Source organism: Echinops telfairi, unplaced genomic scaffold, assembly GCF_000313985.2.
Source record: "Echinops telfairi isolate 266 unplaced genomic scaffold, ASM31398v2 ScPeMD7_3533;HRSCAF=4204_0, whole genome shotgun sequence".
Lineage (NCBI taxonomy): Eukaryota > Metazoa > Chordata > Mammalia > Afrosoricida > Tenrecidae > Echinops > Echinops telfairi.
The window spans coordinates 101,834,094-101,848,948 of NW_022107431.1; the positions used below are offsets into that span (position 1 = coordinate 101,834,094).

At 43.0% G+C, this 14,855-nt stretch overlaps 1 protein-coding gene across 1 annotated transcript in view; it reads right to left on the bottom strand.

Moving 5' to 3' along the window:
* Positions 1–14,855, bottom strand: part of KCNQ5 (potassium voltage-gated channel subfamily Q member 5) — a gene marked incomplete at its 5' end in the record, with an annotated part of 638,988 nt that overhangs the window by 103,613 nt on the left and 520,520 nt on the right. The window contains one exon of the mRNA XM_045294328.1: positions 6,378–6,488. Within this exon, the coding sequence (XP_045150263.1) occupies positions 6,378–6,488 (111 nt within the window). The remainder of the gene's footprint in view (positions 1–6,377; positions 6,489–14,855) is intronic.

Sequence of the window (14,855 nt, forward strand, 5' to 3'; positions counted from 1 at the left end):
AAGGAAGGCCGAGGAAGAAGTGATGCATTTGAATTGTGGTGATTAAGGTTGGAAACATCATGGATCACCAGAAGAACCAATAAACCTGTTTTGGAAGAAGGACAGTCAGAATGCACCTTAGAGGAGGAGCCGCTCATGCACTTTGAACATGTTATCAGGAGATACCGGTCTCTGGAATAAGGCCAAAAAAGCGAAGCGAAGCATTGGTGGAAAAGAGGAAGACTTCAATGAGGGGGGTTGGCTCATGGGGGGCAACAATGGGCTCAAACAAACAATTGTGAGGATGGCACAGGACAGGGAAGGCAGGACAGGGCGGTGTTTCAGTCGTTTCACACATGGGGTCACTAGTGACAACTAACAGCAAGAACAAGAGCAGTCTCGATAGGTGGAGTTGGAGACTACTCACACACTACGTAATCTATCCACAATCAAGCGACTTATTAAAACAAACATTATCAGTATTATAATGCCATCGGCCAATGGCAAGTTGTTGGCACCATATCACCCCTAATTTAAAAAAACCAAATGCTCTTTAGTTAGCCAGGTAGCCATTGGATTTCATTGTCTTTTCTGATATATTGAGGTTCCATAAGTATAAAAAAATTAGAATATGAAATCTTTTCGGTTTGTGTGTTTTTTTCCGTGACATATTTTTATGGTTCAGTTATAGTGAATGGTCTTAGTGACAGAAAGGAGAAGCCATGAATTTTCAGTTTGGACAGAGTTAGCTTTTAAATTTAAGATTAAAAAAGAAAAGCAACCCAATCTATTGCCTTTGAGTCACATGTGAACACCCTTCGTCAGAGGGCTCTCTTGGCTGTAATCATAGTGGAGGAAGCAGTGTCAGGCTTTCCCCAGGGTGCCACTCAGTAGGCTTGATCTGTTGATCATCTGTACTACCCAAGGGCCTTGCACTTGCAGATGCACCGCTGTCGAGTTCATCCTGACTCATTGCTACCACAGGAGGGGTTTCCAAGGCTTTGCAGATCTTAACAGGAGCAGATAGCCTCATCTCTCTCCTGAGGAGCGGATGGTGGGTTTGAACTGCTGCCATGTTGGTGAGCAGTCCAAGGCTTACCAGACAGCACCATTCAGGGCCCGGACATTTGAGATAGTGGACATACGTTTGCTGTACACGTGGCAATAATTCTATTACTTTGATGACATTTTGCATTTACATTGATTAAATGGAGGAAGGAGTGTTCGCAAATTGTCGTAGCTTTAATCCTCAGTGACTCCAGAGTTTTACACTTACGAAAATACAGTACAGGGTGGGGTGAGGGGCAGTTTACCCAGATGAGGCAAGCAGACAGTCAGTTTTGAAGAGATTGAAGGTTTTCTATTTGGCTCTGTGCAAAAAACGATAAGAGCACAGGAGAGTGCAAAGCACACGTCTATTTTCTTTAGTTTTACTCTTGCATTTTTAGTAATCTTTTTTGGGTTGGGTTATTTATTGATATTTTAGTGTTAGCAAGATTGGGATGGACCTCCTGCATGTCTATAGATTTAACACTAGCTTGCTTTCCTTCTGCTTAGCATCTCAACCTGTCAACATTCGAGTTTTTTGATATCCACTCTCTTTGATGTAACACTTGAGAAACCAAGACACCTTGTTTCAGCTCTAGGGTGGCTTTCAGAGCTTGCTAAATTCAGTCTTGTGCTTTGTCTATAACATTCCACTTTATTGGCGTGGGGCTTAGAGCTCCACAGTTCTCAAGTCTGTGGGTTTTACTCACTAGCTAGATATTGCTAGCTTACTTTCAACTTCAAGGGAGTCTAACCTTTAGGTTAGAGAAGTGTGTCTTCTATGCACGGTTACAATATCTTCCATAGGTAAGGAATATATATACATCCAATTTCTTAACAAAAAACAAGACCCACTTTAAAGATGGCATAGGCTGTCTAGGAAGGTGACGGGTGTCTCATTTTTAAAGAAGTGGTAAGACTTCATGGATGACAAGGCTGAGATACATGTAAGGCCCAGAAGAACTTTAACCTTCCTCTGAGAGGCTACAATTCTGAGTAGATCTGTCCAGACAATAAGTAACACAATTATATTTACAATAAGTAATACAATTATATTTATAATACAGAATGATACAGTAATGCTATTTGCTGTTAATTAATGATGATCCTCTCTATTACTAATCACAATAAATAGCTGCCTTGAAATTTCAAATCATGACGTAGGACCTGGTTTCTATCTCTTTTTCTGTGACTGCCCCAATGCTGTCTAAGCTCTCTATCCACGCTGGGTGGGATCACATAAACTCAGCTTTATCAAAACCTAGTCTCTGTGATCTTCCTTGCAGATTTAAGTAACATTTTCCTTCATTCAGAGGTTAAAAAAGAAAAAGCACTCGATTTCCAAATCAAGATCCACTCTAGTTATACATACTCAGTTTTCCCTTGCTATTTAAGATCACTTGGGGAAAAAAATAAAATTTCCCTCAATGTAATTTTCCTTTTTTCTTAATGTAATTTTTCATGAAGTCCAGTCATGTAAGAGAATATGAAATATCAGAGTTCACGGACTGTATTCATAACACATCATATGTATGTCTACTCCAATTTCAGATTTTGTAGACATTGAATTACCCATAATATATATTATTTTTGAGCACTTATTTACATGGATATTTAGAAGAGTTAAATCCCATTTGGAAAATGAACACAGGTCTCACATAGCACACACCTATCATTGGCCAAAGAAATGAAAATGTGCTGAAGATCACACTGGCATTGCTTAGAAACATTTATTAGTAGATGGCAAGTGTTTGCCACATATCTCTTGGGCCAGATGGTACATTACAACAGATATTAAACCAGGCCTGCTCATCTTCTCCTTAGGGCCCCCATTCCAACTGTCTTCCACCACTCTTATTTCTTCTAGTTTGATGAAATTTGCATTTATATTCATGAAGTGGAGGAAGGAGTGCTCAAAGTTGTCCTAGCTTTAATCTTCGGTGATGCCAGAACTTTACGCTTATGAAAATACGGGAAAAGGTGGGGTGAGGGGCAGTTACCCAGATGAGACAGAGAGACAGGCAGTCAGTTCTGAAGCGATTGATGGGTACCGCTCAGTGTACCTAAATAGAAGTCGATTAAAGTCTAATGTGATGCATAGGCAACACAGCTTCATCTTTGAACACTGTGCCCTCCCTTTCACACATCTGGTGCCAACACATGCAAACTCTTACAGGTTGGACTTTATTTTAATTCATATTCTAAAATAGGAAGAGTTCAATGGTTAGGTTTTAAGTTTTAGGACTATGCTGAGCAGTCCTGAATAAGCATGAACTGGAAAAGTAACATGTTTTGGTAAATGCTTTCACTATTTCCCCTTTTGTTATCTTTCAGATTACAGGGCTTCATTTGCAGCCCACACATGGACAGCAGGTAATGCTGAGAGACATTTATCTGGAGGGCAGGGATTATTCTATAGAGCATGAAGACCTGCTTCCCTGGGTGGTCAATGCAGAGGATCTGGGGCTGCAGGACTAACGGACCTCCTTAGGGAGAAAGGTGGCCTGCACGACCCGCAGAGGTCCAGGAGCATCTTTCTGCTTTGAGAGAAAGATGAGGTTAGACTTCTTTTCCTTGGTTCTCTGGTTTCCTGGCAGGAGGAAAGCCCAGACAGGAAAGGCACACAAGCTACCTCTGACTATCTCAGCAGAATGCCCACACACACTCTCTCAGCCTCAACCAGTCAACGCTGTTGGGTGCTAGGCTGGGCAGGGAGGGAAGGCATTTCCTGTACCTTTGAAAAGGCTGGTGCTGTCGTGCTTCCACTAAAAAGATCTGCAGGTCGAAACCAGCAGCCACTCTGCAGGAAACATCTTTCCACTTTCCCAGAATTACAGTCTTGGAAATTCACAGGGGCAGTGTTACCCTGTCCTAGCAGGGCGCTAAGAGCCCTGTTGGCATAGTGGTTACATGTTGGGCTGCTAATCACAAGGTCAGCAGTTCAAAAAACCATCAGCTGCTCCATGAGAGAAAGAGACTTTCTACTCTTGGAAAGAGTTGTAGTCTTGGAAACCTACAGGAGCAGTTCTATCCTGTCTTATAGGGTTACTATGAGTTAGAATTGATTCAATAACAGTGAGGTTTTTTTTTCATTATAGGGTAGTTGAAAGGATCCGGGTGGCATAGTGGTTTACGGTCAGCAATTGGGAGCCACCAGGTGCTCTGTGGGGGAAAGACTAGGCTTTCTATGCCAGTAAAGAGTTACACACTTGGAAATCCACCGGGCAGGTTCTACACTGTCCTCTAGGGTCACTCTGAGTACGAACGGACTCCATGACCGTGAGCAAGTGGGTCGGGGCCACTATGAGCCGACATCGACTCTAGGGCAGTGAGGTGTTTTTTTAAAAGATCATTTTACCGGGGGCTCTTATAACAATCCATACATCAATTGTATCAAGCATATTTATACATATGTTGCCATCATTATTTTCTAAACATTTCCTTTTGTATTTGAGCCCTTGGTATCAGCTCTTCTTCCCCTTCCCTCCCACCCTCGTGACCTCTTGGTAAATTACAAATTATTATTAATTTCATATCTTATACTGAGCATTGTCTCCCTTCCCCTGTGGTTTCTATTGTTGTTCCCCTAGGAGGGGGTGTGGTTATGTGTCCATCATTGTGATCAGTTCCCCCTTCCTCCTCTTCTCTCTCCACCCTCTTCCTCCCTCCTGGTATTGCTACTCCCATTTCTATTCCTGAGGGGTTTATCTGACCTGGATTCTGTGTGTTATGAGCTCTAACATGTGCCTGTGTACCTGCTCTGGTTTAGCCCACAGCGAAAGGCAGGACTGGGGTCATGATAGTGGGGGTGAGGAAGCCTCAAGGAACCAGAGGACTATCGTGTTTCATTGGTGCTATACTGTGCCCTGCTTGTCTCATTCCTTCCTTGTGACCCTTTGTGACTACGGTCTACAGATGGGTTTTGGGTGTCTGCTCTGATCCCCCCTCGTTCTCAACAATATGTTTCTTTGTTCGTTTGTTTGTTTGTTTGTTTGTTTTGGGTCTTCTGATGCCTGTTACCCAATCCTGTTGACACCTCATGATTGAACAGGTGTGCTTCTTTCATGTGGGCTTGTTGCTTCTCTCCTAGATGGCTGCTTGTTTAACTTCAAGCCTTTAAGACCCCAGATGCTGTATCTTTTGATAGCTGGGCACCATCAGCTTTCTTCACCACATTTGCTTGTGCGCCCACTTTGTTTCCAGTGATCATTCTGGGAGGGTGAGCATCACAAGTGTTCTTGCGTTGAGGCAGGGCTTGAGCAGAGGCCCAAAGTCCATCCACTGCCTCAATGTATTGCCATATAAATATATGTACATATGCCAATACCTCCATTTTTATGAATTAATATTTACATATACACATCTATATTTATACCTCGATCCATAGCTTTGCTTCCTAGATCTTTCCTCTGTTTTCTTTTACTTTCCACAGTGAGCATTATTTTTTCAAAAGGTAAATATCAATGTTTTAATCTTTCATTCAATAAACAAGATCTCAGCAATTACTACGGGAGTTCAGTCAAAAGATTCATGGCAAAGGCTACTTTTCTTGGCAATTGTATTAATTTTGTTCTTGTATTTTTTAAAATGAAGGCACTTGGTGGGATGACTATGGAGTCTGTGAATGTATCCCAAGATCTGGACACAGATTAACCTCTGCAAGATGGCCCAGAGTTTCAGTATATAGGTGCTGGGTACTTCGTTGATGAAACTAGCCATGCCTCCAGTTGGCATTCGAGTAAACTGCTGACCAACTGTCTAGGAGAAACAGGGTAAAATGATCACATGTCAAGCTTCATCCCTTAAGGAGAAAATAACTAGAAGGTTGGGGGAAGATAAATATGCATGTCATTCTGATAAAATGCAGACATTTCTCATTAAGAAAAATCAGTGATTTTGACACCGAGACTAAATCATCAGGTACATTTAAAACACTTTAAGGTCACAAGCTTTTCACTCAAATGGCCCTAAAGAGGTCAATCCTCCACTTGCGCGTGCTGCCCTCCTTAGTCACACACACCACGAGTCAAGCTGGGGCTGTCAGCTGACATGGAATGTCTTTGCGATGGTGCAATGATTGTAAATGGATCTGCAGCATGCTAAGAGGCGGTGCCTGTGGGTTGTGATTTGGTTATAAGCACTTAGGAGACATTAAATTCTCACGTGAAGAGTTTCCAAGGGAAGTCACATCCTGTACGTTATTCAACTAGATTATTTAGAAAAATCAATATCACAATAGGAAAAATGATAAGTGATGAAGATACAATGACAGGCATATCAGCTTATGACGCGTTACCCTACAAACCTTCAAGACTGAATTCAAACGGTTCTATGTTTGTCCAGATACTCACAGCAGGAAGTGCAAAGAAAGAAATGCCAAGGAGCGCAAAGCCTGCAGAAAGCAATCTTCCCAGCCAAGTGAGGGGGGTTTTGTCTCCATACCCAATCGTTGTCAATGTAATCTAAAAACAAAACAAATAGAACGTACAGCTTAAGTCCTGGAGAGGAAAAGTTAGCATCTATGAACGGGAGGCAAAGCAACTTTTCCACTAAGTCATTCGTCAGCACGTCTTGTTGGTGAATTTTATTACTGTGCTTTAATTTTCCATGACGCAGAACAGAACTCGACTTTGTTTAAGGAAGGGAATAACCTACGTACTTGTGGCTCTCCTTTAACACAATTTTCCATTTTCTCCAAGTGCACTCAAAGAAAGGTTATTTAAGTAAGAGGATAACTGTCAGTGATTCAGAAAAGATAGCAAGCACCCTGGATTTAGAGTTCAACAGAGTCAATATGCTTGTTCTCTCAGAATGCTTCGGCAATCACTCAAACTGTTCTTACCTCCCCCCCCAGTTCTTCCTCCCTACAACTGCAAGGGGTACCATTTCCCTTTTCCCCTCTAAGACCCCTCAACCCCTGCTCATTGGATTTGTAATGAAGTCTAAACTCAGGACGGACGGCATTCCTCATCTAGTCTCTGTCTCTCTTTCCGAGGTCACCCTGGTTCCTTGTTCAGTGTACTTGAACTACATGGCTTTTCACCTCTGAATGTAAGCCAAGATCTTTCCTGCCTCAAGGGCTTTGGTACATCTGGTCTACTCTGCCAGGATCGCTCTTCCTTCAATCTTCAAAGGCCTCCTCTCCCAGCCCTGCCTACGGTAGGGTCTCTGGTCAATCTCTATTACGGCTCCCTCTTTCTTTCCCTGCCCAGCACCTAGTTTCTTAACAGCACTTATAAATAGTAATATACTGTATTTTCCCCTTAGGCAGGGGGTGTCCCTGTTTCTTTTACTTGAAGGAAGTCCCTGTTTCCTTTACTTGAAGGAAGATTCTTGGGGATCTTCCTGACATCTAGTGTGATGCTTGCTACAAAGTACGAGGAACTCAGTGAGATTTTGCACATAAAGTAATCACTTTTCGAAGGTGGGCAAGAGCGTGAGAGATACCAAACACCAGGACATCTCTGAACGGAAGGGAGGATTTCTAGGATGTTGAAGAGGCTTCAAGAAGTTCACGGAAAAATTCCTTTATAATTCCACCCCCCACCCCCATGAACTTTTTGTAGTCTTCTCATATTTGTGCACATTTACAGAGAGAGGGTGATGTTGGAGAGGAAACTATATGGACTTCAATTAATGGGGTAAGATACTCAAGGAGGCAGGAGAAGCAGGATTAAGGGTCCTGTGCCCTGGCAGTGGGAATGACACCTTTTCCACTGGTGAGGGCAGGTGCAGACACAGTGTGAGGCAGAAGGGTGCCTGGGGAAGGAATACTTGCCTTCAATTCTTCCCCCCCCCAGGCAGTTTTATTCACAAGTAATTTATATATCATATAATTCAATCATTCAATCAAATCACAGAGAATTTGACAATCACCCCCATATCAATTTTAGAACATTCCTCCTCCCCCATGGACAAATCGCCTTTAAGATGAGTCATGCAATCACAGCCCATTCTAGTGCTCCCTCCCCCACCTCTGTTTTCATTAGTTACTCCCCAAATCCCCTCTCCCTCCCCACCTCCCACCCCCACTCCGGTGTTCCCTATATCCACTTGCATCCCTTTTTATCATTATGCACCCACTGTTCCTGTGCTTCACAGCTGGGAGACCCATTAGAAAACAAAATCGCCCTAAGGTGGTAAGGGCAAATACATAATGGCATAACAGACAAAACAACTAATAATGCATAAGAAGGAAAAGACCCCCAACAAGAATGAAAAAGCCAGGGAAGAAATTTCTGTCATGGAGCCGGTAAGAACTACTTGCCCCAGAACACATTCAGGTTGCATCTATAGAGTGGTGAACGGGCAAGTGTCCAGTTCCATCCAGCATCGTCAAGATGACATGGTCTTTGCCTGATGGTGAGGCTGATGGAGACACTTGCCTGTGGCTACAGAGGATCTGCCGGTGGCTCCGTCCGACCAGACACGCTGCAGGTGGGCTATGGACCCTTACCTTCCGCCCTCCACCAATTGGGTGCGCATCGTTTTTGCTCTGAGTCTTTTCAAGATCCGTAACGGTCGTCTTTGGATCACACAGCTGGGGTGCTTCTTCTGTGTGGACGTAATGGACTCCTCGCTTAGATGATTGCTTGTTTGAATACAAGCCTTTAAGACCCCAGACACTATTCCCATGGATAGCTGGGCACCATCATCTTTCTTCTCCACACTTTGCTGGCAGTGATCATTTCATGAAGGTGAATATGTACTTTGCCTTCAATTCTAATCCGAGACAGGGTGGGGCCGCCCAGTTTTCACGTGCAGAGGAGGCCATTGGAAATGCCACAGCGTGGGCCAGGTGTACCTCAGTCCTCAGTGTGGCAGGTTCACTTTGTGTGGAGCTGATTTGCCCAAACCAATACATCAGGTGCATTCTTAACTGCTGTGTCTGTGAGCACTGACTGTGGATTTAATTTCACCCCACTCCTGCAAGAGGGCTAGGAGAGGATTTCATCTCCCTTCAGACCCGGAAGAAGGTTGAAGACAGCTTTTTTCTCTCTGTATTACTGGGAGGGGAATGGAGGAGATTTTTTATTGTTTCATATCTGGCGTGTGTATTATTTCAATTCTTGTTGGTACAAAGGAGACAACTGGGTTTCACAGTGTGAACATGAGAGGTACCATATGCTTGACTTAACTACTGACTTTCTAAGATAATGGTCAACTGCGTTTGATAAAATCCTGAGGTGGCTTTGTCTCAGATAAGTCCTGCATACATATTTATTGATTCCTTGGACTCTTGGGTTACACTGGCCTTGATGTACCAGTGATTCTTCATAGAACAATACAACTAGGTGATGTCTCTTCTCTTTCCCTAGCACTCGGAAGGCTCTGCTATGCCCATCAGCTGTTCCCCTGTAAGTAAGCTGGGTGGCAGAAACCCTGGGTGCACTATTGTGCTAGAAATGAACTCCTTTCCACCTTCCAGAAACCTTGTTAATCTTCCAGTAGTCAAATCCAGTCAGGGAGAGTTTCATTTGGTCTAGAGTCTGAGAAAGGACTCTCGATGATACCCACGTCCAGGAACCCCTGGAAACTTCTGGACAACAGCGTGTTTCAGAGAATCTTGTGAGATTGCCTAAGTGATCTTCAGAGGAGTGTAGAAAATCACACCTAAACTCTGTGATTGGTTGACTGATAAGGCAGTTGATCTGTTTTTAGGGAAAAAGCCAAACCAAACCAAAAAACAACTTCATAGATCTCTAGGTGGCATAGATCTCCATAGTGGCACCCTGACAACATGGCTAGCTGACTCCTGCTATCATAGCTCATCATATCTTATTGCCTTGAGAGTGGGCTAAAGGAAGGCCACGGACTGGGATCATAGGTAGTAAACAGTAGAGAATGAAATCAATGCTTCTCAGAAGACCTGTTTCTCCCTGGAGCCCGCTTGGGAGCATTTTACCAGTGGTGCTGAAATGAGAAGCAGCAGTTGCTCCTATAGGGCCTCGGTGACACCCAACCAGCAGGGCAGGGGTGATTATAAATTTCCATGTCCACTTACCACTGTGATGTGAGCTGGCATCAGCCTAAAGAGGCAGGGCAGATTTTTGAAAAATAAAATCTAATACTAAGGCATTACTATAATGAAAATCAAACAATAAAATACGGTGCTTCTCCTGAAACACCAGTCTCTGTAGACCGGGAGAATCAGCATTAAGTAAATGTTAGGATTCTTCCTTTGAAGAGGCCTCACTCATCGCCATGTTTTATAATCTCTTCTTGATCACAATGTGTACACGGCAGCATTGAAGTATAAGGATTGTGTTAGTCTGGGTAGACTAGAGAAACAAATTCATAAACATGCATATGTGTGTAAGAAAGAATTTTATATACCAGAGCAGTTCAATATTGAGAAAACATCCAAGCCCAGTCCAGATCAAGTCCATAAGTCCGACATTAGCTTATATGTCCGATACGATACCAATCTATAAAGTCCTCTTCAGACTCAGGAAACACATGCAACGACGGTGAGTGCAGGACGATCACAGGCCAGTGGGTGGGAAGTCTTTGCATCTAGTGGCGGTGTAAGAGTCTCCATGCTGGCATGGGTATCCATGCAGCTTCTTCCACCTTCCAGGGCTGCATCAGGGAAGGTTCATGTGGTTTCTCCTCAGGGATGTCTCACAGGGAGTCAGCAGAGAGAGAGAGAGATGTCTTTGGCCTCCAAGGCAGAAAAATACAGGAGTTCCCAGAATTCTCAGGAGTAGACCATGCCCACACAGAGGCCTCATTGGTTACATTTTGATTGACAGGCCAGACTTCACCCCTTCACTTGTAATCCACTTAAACTGACGCCAAATTATGTAACTACCATGCCCAGTGTGTGATGATGTTGGAATCAAGTTCATTGACTGTGGTCATTTTGGCTGAGCCCTGATGATGTTCATGACTATATCCAGGCGGGGTGTGTGTGAGGATGATGGGAATGGGAATGAGGTGGGTTCAGGAAGGCAGAAAGAATGGAAGTGTGGCTAGTTAATGGATTCTTCAAATATTAACACTTTTTTGATAATTCCCAAGTCAATGCACTTAATTCTCCTCTAATATACTAGTATCTAGTGTCAAAAGCGAATCACAACACACTGAAATTTACTATGCATGTTGTTTTTTTTGCTTTGTTTTTTCCCCAATCATTTTATTAGGGCCTCATACAACTCTTATCACAATCCATACATACATCAATTGTGTAAAGCACATTTGTACATTCACTGCCCTCATCATTCTCAAAATATTTGCTCTCCACTTAAGCCCCTGGCATCAGGTGCTCATCTTTTCCCCTCCCTCCCTGCTCCCCCCTCCCTCATGAACCCTTGATAATTTATAAATTATTATATTTCATATTTTGCCCTGGTCGATGTCTCCCTTCACCCACTTTTCTGTTGTCCGTCCTCCAGGGAGGAGGTCACATGTTGTTACTTGTAATTGGTTCCCCCTTTTGAATCCACCCTCCCTCTATGCTCCTATTATCACCACTCACACCTCTGGTCCTGAAGGAATCATCCACCCTGGATTCCCAGTTCCTATCTGTACCAGTGTATATTCTCTGGTCTAGCCAGACTTGCCAGGTAGAATTGGGATCATGATGGGTGGGGTGGAGGAAGCATTTAGGAACTAGGGGAAAGTTGTATTTTTCATTGTTGCTACATCGCACCCTGACTAGTTCATCTCCTCCCCGAGACCCTTCTGTAAGGGGATATTCAGTGGCCTACAAATGGGTCTCTATGCCACACTCCTCCCCTCATTCACTATGGTAAGATTTTTTTGTTCTGATTATGCCCGATACCTGATCCCTTTGACACCTTGTGATCGCACAGGCTGGTTTTCTTCTTCCATGTGGGCTTTGTTGCTTCTGAGCTAGATGGCTTCAAGCCTTTAAGACACCAGACGCCATACCTTTTGATAGCCGGGCACCATCAGCTTTCTTCGCCACATTTACTTATGCACCCATTTGTCTTCAGCGATAGTATCATAGAGGTGAGCACACAATGATGTGATTTTTTGTTCTTTGATGCCTGATAACTGATCCCTTTGGCACCTCATGATCCCAGAGGCTGGTGTGCTTCTTCCATGTGGACTTTGTTGCTTCTGAGCTAGATGGCCACTTGTTTATCTTCAAGCTTTTAAGACCCCAGACGCTATGATGTATGTTGTTATGTGTGTCACAGTGTCAACTTCAATTCATAATGACCTTATATTAATGAGAAGAACTGCCTTCTGGGGCTTCCTAGGCTGTAATACTTCCAACCATTTTTCAAATTTATGCATCAACCACTAACGTTGGTGATAAAGAATCAAAGAATTTTACCAAATTCTTCAGTCTGAAATCATTCAGACATGGAATCAAGCTGCACTGATAATTAGTGGATGGAATGCAAAGTTGGAAACAAAGAGGAAGAACTGGTCGTTGGAAGATACGGTCTTGGTGATATAAATGATGATGGAGATTGCCTGGGAGAACTTTGTAGGACCAGCAACATATTTATCATAAATCCTTCATTTACAATAACATAAGAAGAAGCTATACACCTGGACTTTGCCAGATGGAATACACAGGAATCACATCAATTGCATCTGTAAAAGAGATAATGGAGAAGTTCACTGTCATTAGCCATAACAAAGCCTGGAGCTGGCAAGTTCAGGTTGACGCTAGAGAAAATTAACATAAATTCATGAAAGCCAACATATCACCTTAAGCACATTACATCTGAGTTTAGAGACCATCTTAAGAACAAACTTAAAGAACTAAACACTGATGACCAAAGACCAGAGGAGTTGGCACATAGGAGGGCACATAGAACATCAAACACGAAGAAAGCAAAGGGTCTTTAAAAAGACAGGAAAGAAGAAAAGACCCAAATGGATGTCAAAGAGACTTTTAAACTTGCTCCTGAACAAAGGGAAGAAAATGTGAATGGAGCAAATGGGGAGCTAAATAGCTGAATGAGAAATTTCCAAGGGCAGCATGAGATGGCAAAGCATTGTAATGAACTGTGCAAAGACCTGGTGTTAGGAAATCAAAAGGGAGGAGAACATGCTCAGCCTATCTCAAGCTGAAAGAACAGAAGAAACAAATTCAAGTCTCAAGTTGAAATGTCAAAGGATTACATGGACAAAATAGTGAAATAATGCAGGTAATATCAAAAAAGGATGAAAGGAATACACAGAGTCACTGTGCCCCCAAACTTGATCAATATTCAACTATTTCAGGAGCTAGCACCTGATCAAGAGCATTGGTATCCACAATCTCGGGGGACACCAAGGTCTACTGACATAATGTAGTTCACAGAGATGATGTCCTACAGCCTACTTGGGTGACTAGCCCCAGTAGTGTAGTGTTTATTCAGTGGGCTGCGATCCACAAGGTCAGCGGTTTGAAACTCCTTGGGAGTAAGATGGGGCTTCCTACCCCTGTAACAGGTTACAGTCTCGGACACTTACAGGGGCAGTTTGATAATGGCAGAGATTTTGATTTTGAGTGAACGTAAGGCGGTATCTCCTTGTGGTTTTGACTTGTTAGTTCTAGTGACTAATTTGAGCATCTTTTCATGTTTATTAGCCATTATATAGCTTCTTTGGAGAAATGTCAATCGAGTGATTGACTTCGGAATGTGGCATTTACGATATCACTGGGAAGGTTCTGAATTTACTGGTTAAAAACAATTTCCAACACCTCTTTCAGTGCGGCTTTCAGAAGATGAATATTTTGGGAGGAGGCCAGGTGAGGTAGAGCTGGCAGATGAGTCTCAGCCTGTGGCCAGACAAGAAGAAAGGAGATTTGAGTATTGAGATGAAGTATGGTCTACATCACCCTGTTGCCCCACATCAGTCTACCTTAGGAATATTTCATAATTGGTGCCATCTCGTCAGTTAGGCTCTTTACCTGAAGGCGATCTGGCAGATGGGAGCAGCTAAGATAAATTTGTGCCCTCAAGTTCCATATGCTCAATTGAAGTCAGTGCAAACCCAAGGTGAGAAAACACATCATCTGAAAATTTGTGGGTTAAAAATGTTGGCATAAAGGTGTAATGGTGCTGGCAAAATCTGAGGTGGAGTGGGGGGTCCTTGGAGTGTTCAGCAATCAAGCATTCTTTCTCAGGAATAATACTGCAAAATACATGTAAATTCTAGTCCGAGGCTGTTTGCTCTTTTCTTTTTTTCTTCCCCTGATGGACTGGCAGAGGCTATGAACAACAGAACGAAACACCGCCCAATTCTGCACATCGTCACAACTCTTTCTCTGTTTGACCCACTGCTGCAGACACTGTGTCAATCCATCTTGTCGAGGGTCTGCCTCTGGTGTTTACCCATCTGCTACTTTACCAAGCCTGATATCCTTCTTTAGTAACACAGGTAATTCCAGACCAAACCCAAGCCAGGTCCGCTGCCCTTCGGTCAATTTAGATTCATAGCTTTCCTGGAGGGCAAAGGAGGGCTGTCCCATTGGAGTTTCTTTCCTTTTGTATCTTTTTAAAATTAATTAATTATTTAAAAAAATGTGAATCCTTTTATTGAGGGCTCTTATAGCTTTTATCACAATCCATCCATCCATCCATTGTGTCAAACACATTTGTACATTTGTTGCCATTATAATTTTCAAAACATTTTCTTTCTACTTGAGCCCTTTATATCAGCTCCTCATTTTTCCCTCTCCCCCACCCTCTTCTCTCCCTCACGAACCCTTGATAATTTATAAATTCTTTTTTCATGTCTTACATTGATCACTGTCTCCCGTCACTCACTTTTCTGTTGTCCATCTTCCTAAGAAGGGGTTATATGTAGATCATTGTGATCGGTTCCCCTTTTCTTCCCCCACTTCCCCTTCTGCT